This window comes from Denticeps clupeoides, chromosome 3 (assembly GCF_900700375.1).
Source record: "Denticeps clupeoides chromosome 3, fDenClu1.1, whole genome shotgun sequence".
Taxonomy (NCBI): domain Eukaryota; kingdom Metazoa; phylum Chordata; class Actinopteri; order Clupeiformes; family Denticipitidae; genus Denticeps; species Denticeps clupeoides.
Genome location: NC_041709.1, coordinates 34,510,147 through 34,525,186, shown reverse-complemented (window position 1 = coordinate 34,525,186; position 15,040 = coordinate 34,510,147). Strand labels below are relative to the sequence as shown.

Genomic DNA, 15,040 nt, shown 5'->3' with positions numbered 1-15,040 from the left:
ACAAGCCTTTTTATGTAAATAGAGAGAAGCTGGAGTTGGTTGTGCTCGCTGTAAAATTAGCTGCAACTGAGGAATCTCCTGGGAATCATTTATAAAGGTGACTGTGTGTCTTTATGTAATATCAGAAAACTGCTTTGTCTATTTATGTGTGTTTTATAGGAATACTGTTAGGAATAGTATGAATGTTGTGTGTCCTGCAGAAAATAATTCTAGAATGATTATTGTTGAAAGAACCTTCTGCTTCATTCCAAGGTCCCAAGATGGATCCCAGTCTGTCTCTGTTACCTGCTGATCTGAGGAGTGTAGACCAGAGCAGCACACATGTTAAACCAGAAATATCACCAGATACCATCACATCTCTGAACTGCGGTAAAATACTGAAACCAACAGGAAATGTTGCGAAGAAAGAGTCGGATGATGAAGAATATTCAGGTGAGTGGAGTTAAAAAAAAGATTTGAGGTTCTTATAGTGATCTGGTGTGTTAGTAGCCTAGTGAGTTAGACACTCTCCTATGAACCAGAAGAACACTTGAGACCCTGGGCCTGGTATCTTGTTCAGTAATCCATACCTGCTTTTAACTCTCACTTACCTGCCCACTTAGTTCTTGTATAGCGTACTGAGACTAAGACACAACAGCCATACCTACAAAAATCAGTAGGTGGCAATTATAGCACTCTATAATCAGAAGGTTGCCGGTTTGAATACCTAGCTTCATTGAATTTATTGGGTCTGGATTTAAGGATTTCTAGTCATTTTGAATTATATTTAATTACCAAAAACAGACAGCTAAAATCATTCAAACATTAATCAATTGGCATCTGTCCAATCAATTTGTGTTGAATGTTGAAATTTATGGGAATTTTATGAAAACAGGAGTTTAGTATTATTAAAAAATAGAAATGTCATATTTCAATTGCACAAAAGCTTAATTTCCCATAAAGCTGGTTTTATTTATTATTTATTCATTTTTAGAATTCTGACATTCATAATTAAGAAACATTAAAAAAATCACACAAAGGCTCATATACGTCCAAGGTCTTCAGAAAGTCATTCTCATGCAAATTTGCAGGAAGAGCACAGAGTACAGCAGCACGTCTGACATTGATGCTTGATATACTGTATATTCACTTCTAGCCTGAAAAATTAAGAATGAAATGTTAGGCTACAGTGTTTGGGGGGGACACACATGTGACATTACTGTTAATAAATGGTGCATTACCCTCAAACTAATGTTGCTAATAAAAATGTAGAACTACTGCTCTATACTGTACAGTTTACAATTTGAAAATGTAGGATTCCATTCTTGACCGAAATGAACTGCGTCACTGCTTAACATTGCAAAACTTCCCTGTTAAATAAATAGTCAATCCAGAGGTATCAAAATGCACATTTAGCCTATATGCATAACTGAGGCAACAAGTGCTTAGTAACGTTAATAAAAATGAGACCAGATCAGTTTTTGGTTGAATGTTGTTAACTGCTGCAAGCAAATGCTAATGCTGCAAATTAATTCCAGAAAAAAAAAGCTAACTTAGCAGACCAGCGTTCACAGGGAGAAACCCTATAAAAACACAGTCAGCACAGTGGAAAGTGTTCGTCTGTGTGCCAATGTCAGATACATGCCATGCCGTATGAACGTATGTCAGAACATCATTTTCAAATTTTGAGTTATGTGAAAAAGATTAAAACAGATGAGTGCTTTAAACTTTTTAGTAATTACAACACAGTAAAACAGGTAGCTGTTAGAATATGTTTTGTGCAGTCTTACGATTCTCTTAATCGTATAAAAGGGATAAAATGTCTGAAGTGTGGACAACGTCATGCAGTGTATACACTGTAAAACGGACCTGGCTTACCATAAAAGTACTTCGTCAAAACTACAGCACCTTAAACGAAAATATCCTCACGTAAACTGCACTTCTCCAATCGAATTCGGAGCTTCCACAAGGTATCGTATTTTTATGATTGCTAACTAACATTAGCGCTTCTTAGAACGTACATTATTTGTAATTATTTGTGTTCTGAGTTGATGAGATCTCTCATGTAACTAGAAAAGGGGAAGTTTGTGAACAAACTTCGATTTTGGCTTGGAAAGCCGTAAAAAGGTTGAAAGAGGAAGGGGAAAAAAGAGAAAAAGAGGCATGTTTTTTTCTAAATGGTGTTGTCTGTTGACTGGCAAAAATTTTTGGGCTATTTTTGATTTGCTGAGGGCGTGGTCACTTTTGGGGGCGTGGTTTGTCAGGGGGCTTGGCCTCTCATGGGGCATGTTGTTTGTTGACCAGCAAAGTGAATTTGGCCATGTAAGCTTTTTGTGGGCGTGGTTTAGTCGGGGTCTAGAAAATTAGGCGGGACTCCGATGAAGGTGTGTACCAAGTTTCATGTCAATATGTTGAAGTGTGTGAATCTGAGAATGGGTTAAAGTTCCCATGTTAAGTCAAGGGGAAAAAAGGGCACATTTTGGGGCTCAATAGGAGGAGTGTGGGTGTGGCCACTGGAAAGAGGGGGTCATGGAGATGCTGGATGTTGAGTTTCGGGTGTGTAGTGTGAAAATTGTGGAGAGAGCCTGTCAAAAAGTGGTCCCATGTTAAGTCAATGGGAAAAATGGGTCAGAAAACTGGGTGTGGCAGGTGGGCGGAACCACGTATCCCTTAGAAAAGCACAAGCACACCCCACGGCCATAGGCCCGATACATGTGTGAAATTTGGAGCATGTGGGGTGAAAACTGTAGGAGGAGATGCATGGCAAAAAACGACCGGAGAATAAGAAGTGGAAGAACAAGATGGCTTTCCAAGCCAAAATAATTAATCCCTCCCCATCTCTCCATCCCGCGTGCCACACAGACACACATAAGGTAGCAATAATAAATGCAACAGATGGACAAATCTACATTCATTAGCATATAGATTTACTTTTGGTCGAGTTTATAGCATTTGTTGCACAATGCTTTTTTTTCTTCCCCACAGTACATCACAGCGGCGCAGGTTTCCACATGCATTGCACACACATGCACTAAGACTAATTCTATATCTCTCTATTTTGCACATAACATTGCAAACAAATATACTTGCTGTTAATTACGTATGTATGTTTGTATGTAGAGCCGTGGTGTGTATCTTGCGTTCTTGGTGTCTGTATTTCTCCTAAACACCACCAAGACCAAGGAGCTCATTGTGGACTTCAGGAGGGAGAGAAGAGGCTCGCATGATCCCATCCACATCAATGGGATGACTGTGGAGCCTGTTACATCCTTCAAGTTCCTGGGGACCCACATCTCAGAGGACCTGTCCTGGAGCATTAACACCTCCAGCCTGGTCAAGAAGGCTCACCAGCGCCTCTTCTTCTTGAGAACATTAAAAAAGAACAAGCTACCCACTACCATCCTGTTGAACTTTTACCGCTCTACAATAGAGAGCATCCTTACCAGCTGTCTCACAGTGTGGTATGGAAGCTGCACTGTTGCTGAGCGTAAGGCGATGCAGCGGGTGGTGAAAACTGCCCAGCGCATCACAGGGACTCCACTTCCAACCATTGAGGAAATCCAGAGGAAGCACTGTCTGCGTCGAGCTCACAGTATTCTTAAGGACTCTTCCCACCCGGCCCACGAACTGTTCTCTCTCCTGCCTTCAGGCAGACGGTTCAGGCTACCATGGACAAGAACCAGCAGACTTAGGAACAGCTTTTTTCCCAGAGCTGTTTCCTTGCTGAACTCCTCTGCCCCCCCCATACACTCCTGATAATCACTGCACTGTACTACTCCTGCACATATCACTTTGTCCTGCACATATCACTTTATGTATATATATATAACTTATTTGAACTGTATCCTGCACTTGCTGCTTATTGCACTTCTGGTTAGACCTAAACTACATTTCGTTGCCCTGTACTTGTACATGTGTAATGACAATAAAGTTGAATCTAATCTAATCTAATCTTGTGCACACTTATCAGAAAGTATACGGATAAAATACATGTGTAATTTTATAGGGAAATAAAAGAGACATAATAGAGGACAGTATTCAGTATTTTAATTTCAGAGCAAATCTTTCACACCACGCTTAAAAACTGCTTACTTTCTTGCTCATTTTCCAAAGGATGTTGTAGTTTTCTGTAAAATAAAACATGATCATTTACCATTCTTGACTTTATGGTTCTTTGTAAGTTTTCACACATTCAACCCATTGTACCTTTTATGCAGTGCTGGTACACAATTCAGTTCTTGTCTCCTCACTTTCTACATATGTACAAACATGGCGTTTGTATGGCCTAAATCAAAAGGATTTTGATATATAGCTCGCACTAGTTTACTTATCTTTGAGTCTTTCACTGTACGTGGTAAAGCCCTACTGTAAAATCACGCCTTATTGGGTTATCAGGTACAGGGGGCTGCAGCAGCCAAAATTCATTAGAACACTTAAGCCACACATCGGAAAAAGTAAATTCTATGATATTCTACATTTTAATTTTATGTCATAGTCAGGTTTAAACATTTCTTTTGATTTTGACTTTTTGGTTTTTACAGAGTATGAAAGGAAATGTAATGATCCAAGATGTAAAGTGGAACCTGAAGAAAAGTTGCACCAGTTCAACAAATGTGACAACAATTTAAGACAAATGGAGATCCTTGAAACACAGGGACACTATTCTAAAGAAAAGCCTTACCAGTGTGAAGAGTTTGGGAAAATTTTTACACAAGCGTCAGACCTTAAAAGACATCTGAAGACGCATACTGGAGAGAAGCCCTACCAGTGTGTACAATGTGGGAAGAATTTTACACAAGCAAGAACCCTTAGAAGACACAAAAAGATACATAGTGGAGAGAAGCCCTACCACTGTGAAGAGTGTGGAAAATAGTTTTGCACGAGCATCATACCTTTAAAAGACACAAAAACATACATACTGGAGAAAAGCCCCATCAATGTGTACAATGTATGAAGAGATTTACAAACGCATCACACCTTAGAACACACAAGAGGACACATACTGGAGAGAAGCCATACCAATGTGTAATATGTGCGCAGAGATTTACACAAGCAGCACACCTTAAAACACACAAGAGGACACATACTGGAGAGAAGCCCTACCAGTGTGTACAATGTGGGAAGAGTTTTTCACAAGCAAGATCCCTTAAAAAACACAAGAAGACACATCCTGAAGAGAAGCCCTACCAATGTGTACAATGTGGGAAGCGTTTTGGAGAACAATCACACCTTTTAGCCCACAGGAGGACACATGCTGGAGAGAAGCCCTACCAGTGTGTACAATGTGGAAAGAATTTTTCATGTGCAGAATCCCTTAAGTTACATGAAAGGACACATACTGGAGAGAAACCTTACCGGTGTGTACAATGTGGGAAGCGTTTTGGGAGAACAATCACACCTTTTAGCCCACAGGAGGACACATGCTGGAGAGAAGCCCTACCAGTGTGTACAATGTGTAAAGAATTTTTCACGTGCAGAATCCCTTAAGTTACATGAAAGGACACATACTGGAGAGAAACCTTACCGGTGTGTACAATGTGGGAAGAATTTTTCACGTGCAGAATCCCTTAAGTTACATGAAAGGACACATACTGGAGAGAAACCTTACGGGTGTGTACAATGTGGGAAGAATTTTTCACGTGCAGAATCCCTTAAGTTACATGAAAGGACACATACTGGAGAGAAACCTTACCGGTGTGTACAATGTGGGAAGAGTTTTGCACGAGCAGGTACCTTTAACAGACATAAAAAGATACATACTGGAACAGTGGAAGATACAGTGAAGGATGAGAAGCAGGACTTGGATGATGCTATTCCTTCAGGTGAGTGAAATAAAATGTAAGCAATTCAGTTAATGGGTGAATTTCTGTAAATATGTGTTTCCTACAGATAAACAAACATGTTTACAATATATTTGACTGACTGTTAAACACTAAATGTTTGACTTATATGAGTTCATATGAAAATGAGCAGCATCGAGTCTTTCTCCACTTTCTCTTTATGTTGTCGCTACAAGTTTTTTTTATTTTGGGTGAAGTATTAGTATTACTAATAGGGGTGTTAGAAAATATCAATACAGCAATATATCACAATATTTTATGTCATTATATTTTATCGATACAGGGACATCAAATATCAATATTTTTGTATACAAATTTAGTCCAAATTTGGTGAGGTCAACAAAAATGAGAATCGTTGTGCGACTACAACCTCCACTCCTGTAGATGGTGCTGTACAGCTGGGTACTTTGAATTACTGCTTGGCATTTCAGGCAGAGTGAAATTGTAAAACATGGCAGACCGATCTTAGCATCTTGTATTTCAGCTGAAATCTAGTTCACAATATGTAAAGTATCTTAATATATCATGATATAATCATAGCGTGAAACGCATCATATCATGAGATCCTTGCCAATTCAAACACCTAATTACTAGTAATTGCTGCTGCTACTAACTCTACACAGTTAATAATCATTTAGCAAATTGCTGATGAAAATGTTTACTAAATATATTGCTAATTCCATTTATTGTCCTGCCCTACACTTGTAATTCAGACACCTTTTCAAAACTTAAAAAAATATTAGGCTGTAATTGTCCTTTTTACGTATCTTTGTCCTAGATGTTGAACCAGAAATGTCATCAAATTCCATCACATCTCTGATCTGTGGTAAAACACTGGTACCAACAGGAATTGATGTAAGAAAGAGGTTGGATGATGAAGTCTATTCAGGTGAGTTGAGTCCTGTTTCATATAAAGAACTATATTGACTGTGTTGCTACTATCAGTAAACCATGAATAACTAGGGAGACCCACAGAAGTTCGACATTAACTACAAATGTGGCACTAACAACAACCAGTGAAGATATTGTCATGGTGATACACTGCAGCACAGCACACAGTACACTCTGCTTTTAACCAATCACCCAGGGAGCAATGTGTGGGGACCAGTGCTTTGATCAAGGGCATCTCAGTGGCACCTTAACTGTTCCAGATTTGATCTCACAAACCCTACATTATGAGTCTGCTTCCTTACCTGCTAGGCCACCACTAACATAGTAACAATGCTCTAGCAGAGGAGCTGAACAACATTTTTGCCCACTTTGAGTTAATGGATGCAACTACTGAGAACTTGCTGCCCACAGCCTCAGATTGTGCTGATGGAGAAAGCTGGCAGAGAAAGGAGGAGTAGGACCAGAATTGTGTCTTCCGCACCCAGGGATTTCTATTTTGCACAGCTGCCCATTGAAAGGTCATCTAGGTCTTTAAAATAATGCACTTCCAGACTCTATAACAGCTTCTATTCAAGTGGCATGAGATTACTCCTCAACTTTGAAACATGGTGCATGCAAAGTGTATTGTGGCGGCAAATATCAGCCAACATGGTACCAGCATCCTTCATGCATGTTACTAGTCATTTATATTGTTTCAACAACAACAACAACAACATTTATTTCTTATATAGCCCAAAATCACATACAGTATGTCTCAATGGGCTTTGACAGGCCCTACAGTTGACACCCCCCACACTTGACCCTTCTGCACACAAGGAAAAACTCCACACAAAAAAAAAATTCTAGGAGAGAGAAAAAAAAGAGAGGGAGAAACCTTGGGAAGGAGTGATACAGAGAGGGACCCCCTTCCAGCGTAGAGTGAGCCTGCAAATGGGGTCAGTGCAGGGTTGGGGATGATATAATAATAATAAGTCCTACAGTTGTAGGGTTGTAGAAGTCCAGGATGTAGTCAGTGTCATGGTCTAGATTACGTGTCCATAATGATGTTACTGGTCCATTTGAAGATCCCTATAGCTGTAGTTGTAACGGTGGTGGTGGCTGTGGTGACCCTCTGGTTTGTTGGTATGTCCTTGTTAAGCAGTTGTCAGGAACCAGGATTTATTTGCTGGTCTGATCACTGGGGTCTGCCAGTAGTCTGGGCGCTTGATTCCGTGTCTCGGAGAAAAACAAACAGAAGCAGCGACAGACGGTTTGCACTGTACGACTGATACTGAAATATGGTGGTTTATAGTGGTATATTGGTGCTAACAGTGGCCCGGTACCCTAACTAGGACAGCCTAACTAGGGTGAATTTAACTTTGTGTCTAACAGGGGGACTCTGTGATAAACTGGACTTTATAATTGACACTGTGTCAAAATGAAGTGAAATGAGGGTCTAGGACTAAGCCAGAGAAACAGATAGGTTTTGAGATTGGATTTAAACACTGAGACTGAGTCCCGGACACTGACAGGCAAACTGTTCCACAACTGCGGAGCTCTATAGGAGAAGGATCTGCTCCCTAGCTGTGACCTTCTGCACCTTTGGTACCAGTAGTGACCCCGCACCCATTGATCAAAGGTGGCGTGGCGGTTCGTAAAGAACCAAAAGTTCACTCAGGTACTGTGGGGCGAGACCGTTTAGAGCTTTATAGGTTAAAAGTAGGATTTTGTAGTCAATCCTAAATTTGATCGGTAACCAGTGCAGTGATTGTAAGACTGGGGTGATGTGGTCAAATTTCCTGGTTCTAGTTAGGACTCTGGCTGCAGCATTCTGTACTAGCTGGAGTTTACTCATGCACCTACTAGAGCATCCAGACAGTAATGCATTGCAGTAATCTAACCTTGATGTAATAAATGCATGGACCAACTTTTCTGCATCATGCATTGAAATGATATTTCTTATTTTCGCAATATTTCTAAGGTGAAAGAATGCTATCCTAGTGACATTATCTACGTGTGAATTGAATGAGAGACCTGCATCAATGATGACACCTAGATCCTTCACTTCAATACTCGGTGAGATAGAAAGGCTATCCAGGGTTATTGTGTAGTCAGCCAGTTTATGCCTGGCTGCTGGAGGCCCGATTACAAGCGCTTCTGTCTTGTCAGGGTTTAACAGGAGAAAGTTAGTGAGCATCCACTGTCTAATGTCCTTCAGACAATTCTCTATATTGTTCAGCCGCTGCCACTGATCTGGCATTGCTGACAGATGCAGCTGTGTGTTGTCAGCGTAGCAATGAAAGCTAATACCGTGTTTGCAGATGACGTCGCCTAAAGGTAACATGTATAGAGAAAAAAGTAACGGGCCTAGGACAGAACCTTGTGGAACACCAAACTCTACTTTACTATGTGAAGACGAAACACCATTGATGTCCACAAACTGATATCGGTTGGTCAAATATGATCTGAACCATTCAAGGGCTGTTCCCTTAATCCCAATAACATTCTCTAACCTGGCAAGGAGAATAGCGTGATCGATAGGGTCAAACGCTGCACTCAGATCAAGCAGGACAAGCAGCGAGATGCGTCCCTGATCAGAGGCCAACAGCAGGTCATTCACCACTTTAACCAGCGCTGTCTCAGTGCTATGATGAGGTCTAAATCCTGATTGATATACTTCGTGGATATTGTTACAGTCTAGGTATGTGCTCAGCTGCTGGGCTACAACTTTTTCTAAGATTTTTGATATGAACGGAAGGTTGGATATCGGTCTATAATTTAAAAGCTGACTGCAATCAAGATCTGGCTTTTTAATCAGGGGTCTAATGACTGCTACCTTGAACAAACTTGGTACGTGGCCGGTGCTAAGCGACGAGTTAACAATTTTGAGGGTAGAATTTGTAATATCGGGTGCTATTTGCTTAAGGAACCTTGTTGGAATCGGATCCAAAGCGCAAGTACATTGATTTGACGACGAGATTAATTTGATTAATTCATGCTCTTTAATAAGATTAAATTGTTCTAATCGGTGGTCGTCTATTAGAAGATTATTTTCCATGGAAATATCGGCGGAGCTATTTGTTGTGCTTTTAATCTTCTCTCTATTCGCGACAATTTTAGTATTAAAGAAATTCATAAAATCATCGCTACTATGATGATATTGAGTGGTAGTATCCGTTTCTGTCTTATTCCTGGTTAGTTTGGCTATAGTTTTAAACAGGAATCCGGGATTATTTTAGTTTTTGTCTATTAACGAGGACAGATACGTTGATCGAGCTGCGCTAAGAGCCATATTATAGTTAAGTAGGCTCTCCTTCCAAGCTATTCGGAATATGTTTAATTTACTTTGACGCCATTTGCGTTCTAATTTCCGGGCGGTCTTCTTAAGCGAGCGCGTGTGATCATTATACCAAGGAATTAAGTTTTTATCTCTTACTATCCTAACGTACTACACAGTGTTAATTCTAGACATTTGGTCGCTTGGTCGAGTTCAGCGCGGTCTGACGGTGAGTTTATCAGCGTTGATAAATCTGGTAAGGTGTTAATAAACCTCTGTGCCGTACTTGATGTAATTGTCTGTTTGTCTCTATAACGAGGGGGATTGAGTTTGTTGTGTCTGAGACATATTTTAAAAGCGATGAGGAAATGATCTGAGATCATTTCAGATTGCGGAAGAGTAACTATATCTTCTATAATCTACTGTCCCCTCTTTCCGCTGCTTTTCAGCAACAGGCTGCAGCAAACCGATCAGACACCCTTTTCCAGAGTGACTTACAATCAGTAGTTACGGGGACCGTATATGAGATGATTGTTGGTGATGTTAATACTTGATTAGCGGGCTCTGCTGCATATCAAATGAAGCACTTTTTCAACCAATGCATTATTTTTGTATGGGGTTTCAATTTGAACTGAAAGCCTTGTTAATTTACTGGTTGTTTAATATCATTTGCTTTACCTAAAATAATTAATAATCGTAAACGCATGCTTTTTGGACTGTTTAAAGTGGCGGTCTGGTGAGGGAGGAGCGGGCTGATTTAAACTCGCTCTACACACAGACTCGAGTCAGACTTCGAAATGTTCTTCTGACACTTTTTATTGTTTTTTAAAAAGCTTAAATGTAAGTAGTTTGTGTCCATGGTGAACAGGTTTAACAGCAACAGATACAGTTATGCTAAAGTAGTTTGACGTATACTACTGTTACCGTTAGGAATGAATGTTGTGTGTCCTGCAGAAAATAATTCTAGAATGATTATTGGTGATTAGATGATTGTTGAAATAACCTTCTGCTTCATTCCAAGGTCCCAAGATGGATTCCAGTTTGTCTCTGTTACCTGATCTGAGGAGTGTAGACCAGAGCAGCACACATGTTAAACCAGAAATATCACCAGATACCATCACATCTCTCAACTGCGGTAAAATACTGGAACCAACAGGAATTGATGTGAAGGAAGAGTCGGATGATGAAGAATATTCAGGTGAGTGGAGTCAAAAAGATTGGAGGGGCTATGCCAAAGATTGGCACAGTTCTCTTGTGTAGGCGGGGCTTCTCCTTATTGGCCAGCAGGGTTTGAGTGACAGCTCGGTTCCCCGGAACTAGTAATGGGAAGTTTGGCTCTTTACAGAGTGCCTCATATTGTCAGATATGAATGCCTTGTTTGTTGATAAATCATATTTACCAAGTAAGGCTAAAATATGAGGCACTCTGTAAAGAGCCCTATCACCACGAGATACGCATGCATAGCAATAACAGCCATTTGTGATCATGTATGGAATGATCCCACATGACAGAATTGTGCCCGAAGTCCATCCAAATCCTCAAGCAGCATAAACGTAAAAGGGGGCGGAGTGACTGAAAAGCAGCAGTAAAAATGAGCAGCGTAACTGAAAGTCTCCCAAGCAGAAATGACAAAGAGTGAGATGTAAGCAAAAACCTATGTTATCTAAATTCCAACCTCCTATTTTACATTTTAACATGGTATTTTTGTTTGATATTAGGAAAAATTTATTTCAAAATTTTGGCACAAATCTGATTCCATTTTTAAAAACCTTAAATGTAAGTAGTTTGTGTCCATGGTGCACAGGTTTAACAGCAACAGATACATTTATGCTAAAGTAGTTTGACGTATAATACTGTTAGGAATACTATGAATGTTGGGTGTCCTGCAGAAAATAATTGGGTCTGTCAGGAAGACAGACCATTTATTATTGTGCTGAGAATGGCAAAAATGAACATTAAAGAATGTTAAAGACCGCCACGCGAAGACCGTCAAACGTAAAGAAACAACGGAGTGGTCAGGCCGAAGGCCTGACCACTCCGCACACGATGATATTTTTTGTTTTTGTAGGTCGTACGGCCCGGCCACAAATCGGGTTAAAACGTGTAAAAAGTACCGTTTACCATCGTGCCGGGAACGCGTTTTTGGCTCCCTGAGGCTAACCGTTGAAGCTAGCGACCCGAAAATCGAGGCGAGGCCGAAGGCCTCGCCGAGTCTTACGATCCGACGTATGGGACGAGTCGGTGGCACCAACGGGGGTTTGGAAAACCCGGGAAAAGCCGGAAAACCGGGAAAAAGGCAATAAAAGGACACGTCTTACGTCCAAGGCCGCCACGATAAGACCGTGAAACGCACAGAAACAACGGAGTGGTCAGGCCGAAGGCCTGACCACTCCGCACACGATGATATATTTTTTGTTTTGGTAGGTCGCACGGCCCGCCCACAAATCGGCTTCAAAGCGTAAAAAGTACGGTTTACTGTTGCGCAGAGGAAGAGGTTTTCAGCTCCCTGTGACCAGCCGTAAAAGCTAGAGACACGGGAGTCGAGGCGAGGCCGAAGGCCTCGCCGAGACACACGATCTGACATATTGGATGTGTTGCTACCGCCAACAGTGGTCAGGAAAACATGGGAAATAGGGAAGAAGGCCAAAAAGGCCATGTCTCGCATTTGTGGCTGCCACGTTAAGGCCGTGAGACGCACAAAAAAAACGGAGAGGTCAGGCCGAAGGCCTGACCTCTCCACACACAATGACGTATTGGTTGCTTCTTTGGGGATTACAGGAGGGCCACAAATCACGTCCAAAACATTAAAAGTGTGAAAAAATCTGGTTTCCAAGAATTTGCGATGAAACGCTTCACAGCACACACACGACTCTCATATCAAATCGTGCGGCTTGTCGTTACGCACGGTTTGACGTATGGCTCGGCTCGGCCGGATTTACGGTCCACGCGCAATTAGCCAAAAAGCGTTTTCGGAACGCGTTTATTATTCTAGCCCAAAATTGGACTTTTTTGGAGTTTGTGTCCAGACGGTTTGACATACAAAGAAGATATTGATGTCGTCTCGTAGATCTCGCCAAGGCCGACGATTTGACGTATGGTTTACCTTTGTCGGACTTACGGATCATGCACAAATTTGGGAAAACAAAAAAGTGTAAATGGGCGAAAAAAAAAATATTTATTTATTATTATTATTTATTTCAGCCTTTTTTCGGCAACTAATGCGGGTCGTACCGAAGCACGCACACCGGCGTGCTATATATCAAAAATTAGAACTTTGTTGTGTGAGGTGTGCTATTACTTTTATAAGCGATCGGACTGGGCCTGGCCGAGCTATTAACGCTGAAACAGGGTCATTTCCCATTGGAATGTATTGATCGCTAATTTTAGCATTGGTAGCATTTGTAAAATAAAACTTCTTTGAAGTGATACTGCAGTACGACATTAAAGAATTCCCATTTTACAAATCACATGCCCGCAGCTGTGACCAATGCCCGGACAGACCCATCAAAATTTCCCCTGGAATTTTGGCTTCTAGTTCTATAATTATTATTGGTGATTAGATGATTGTTGAAATAACCTTCTGCTTCATTCCAAGGTCTCAGGATGGATTCCAGTTTGTCTCTGTTACCTGATCTGAGGAGTGTAGACCAGAGCAGCACACATGTTTAGGAAAACGTTTAGGAAACATTTATTTCAAAATTTTGGCACAAATCTGATTCCATTTGGCTTGAATGCCACTGAAAGCCGCTAAAAGCCTGTTCAGTCTTTTCCTAGTTTGTTTGCATGACCAAGACTTGGTCTTGAATGAGTGGCTCACACTAGTTTGCTTCTTATGTCTGTTTCTGATGTGAGTCTTTGACTCTACATGGACGTCACTTTTTTCACTTTGTCTTGTGTGCGGAGTCCTGCCCTATTAGGTAACATTTACAAGGGGCTGCAGCAGCCAAAATTCATTAGAACCACATACCAATATGATATATATATGATATTTTACATTTTACAATGTACTAAATTTTATTTGTTGGATCTGTCTAGTCATGACTTGTGATTTGTCTGGTCAAGTTTAAACATGTCTTTGATGGCTTTAAATTCTTTGTTTTTACAGAACATGAATCCAACTTCACTGATCAAAGGTACAAAGAGGAAGTGAAGAGAAGTTGCACCAGTTCAACAAGTATGACAACAGTTTAAGACAAGTGAAGATCCTTGAAACACGACAGAGAAACAATTCTAAAGGGAAGCTGCACCAGTTGGAAGAGTGTGGGAGGCAACCATCAGACCCTAAAAGACACAAGAGGACACATACTGGAGAGAAGCCCTACCAGTGTGTACAATGTGGGAAGAGTTTTACACGAGCATCACACCTTAAAGCACACAAGTGGACACATACTGGAGAGAAGCCGTACCAGTGTGTACAATGTGGGAAGAATTTTTCAGATAAATTATACTTTAAAAAGCACAAAATGATACATACTGGAGAGAAGCCCTATCAGTGTTTGGTGTGTGGGAAGAAATTTATAGTAGCATCAAATCTTAAAGTACACCAGAGGACACATACTGGAGAGAAGCCCTACCAATGTGTACAGTGTGGGAAGAGTTTTACACAAGCATCACACCTGAAAACACACAAGAGGACACATACTGGGGAGAGGCCCTACCAATGTGTACAGTGTGAGAAGAGTTTTACAGGAGCATCATCCCTGAATACACACAAGAGGACACATACTGGAGAGAAGCCCTACCAGTGTGTACAATGTGGGAAGAGTTTTACACGAGCATCAAACCTTAAAAGACACAAGAGGACACATGCTGCAATTATCTACCAGTGCACTCTTTGCTCTAAATGGTTTAGAACATTAGATCAATTCAAACATCATCAACAAGTACATACTGAAGAAAAGGCCGACAAGCGTACAGAGAAGAAATTGAAGAAATCAGATATCATCACACCTGTGAATTTGGTTGATGTGACTCATTCAGGTGAGTGAAATAAAATATAACCTTTTCAGATAGTGAGTGAATTTTTGCTCAGTGGCACCTCAGCTTGGCATTTGAACTGGCAACCTTCTAATTA

General features: G+C 40.8%; 1 protein-coding gene and 1 pseudogene across 1 annotated transcript; both read left to right on the top strand.

The window, feature by feature from the left end:
• Nucleotides 1-265: 265 nt before the first annotated feature.
• On the top strand, nucleotides 266-11,139 carry LOC114785735 (zinc finger protein OZF-like; annotated as a pseudogene).
• Nucleotides 11,140-11,149: 10 nt separating this feature from the next.
• LOC114785470 (zinc finger protein 239-like) lies at nucleotides 11,150-14,795 on the top strand (the record flags this gene model as incomplete). The annotated part of the gene is made up of 2 exons (XM_028971748.1): nucleotides 11,150-11,164; nucleotides 14,100-14,795. Coding segments are annotated over exons 1-2 (711 nt in total), but the record flags the coding sequence as incomplete, so codon positions are not given.
• Between the last annotated feature and the right edge of the window lie 245 nt (nucleotides 14,796-15,040).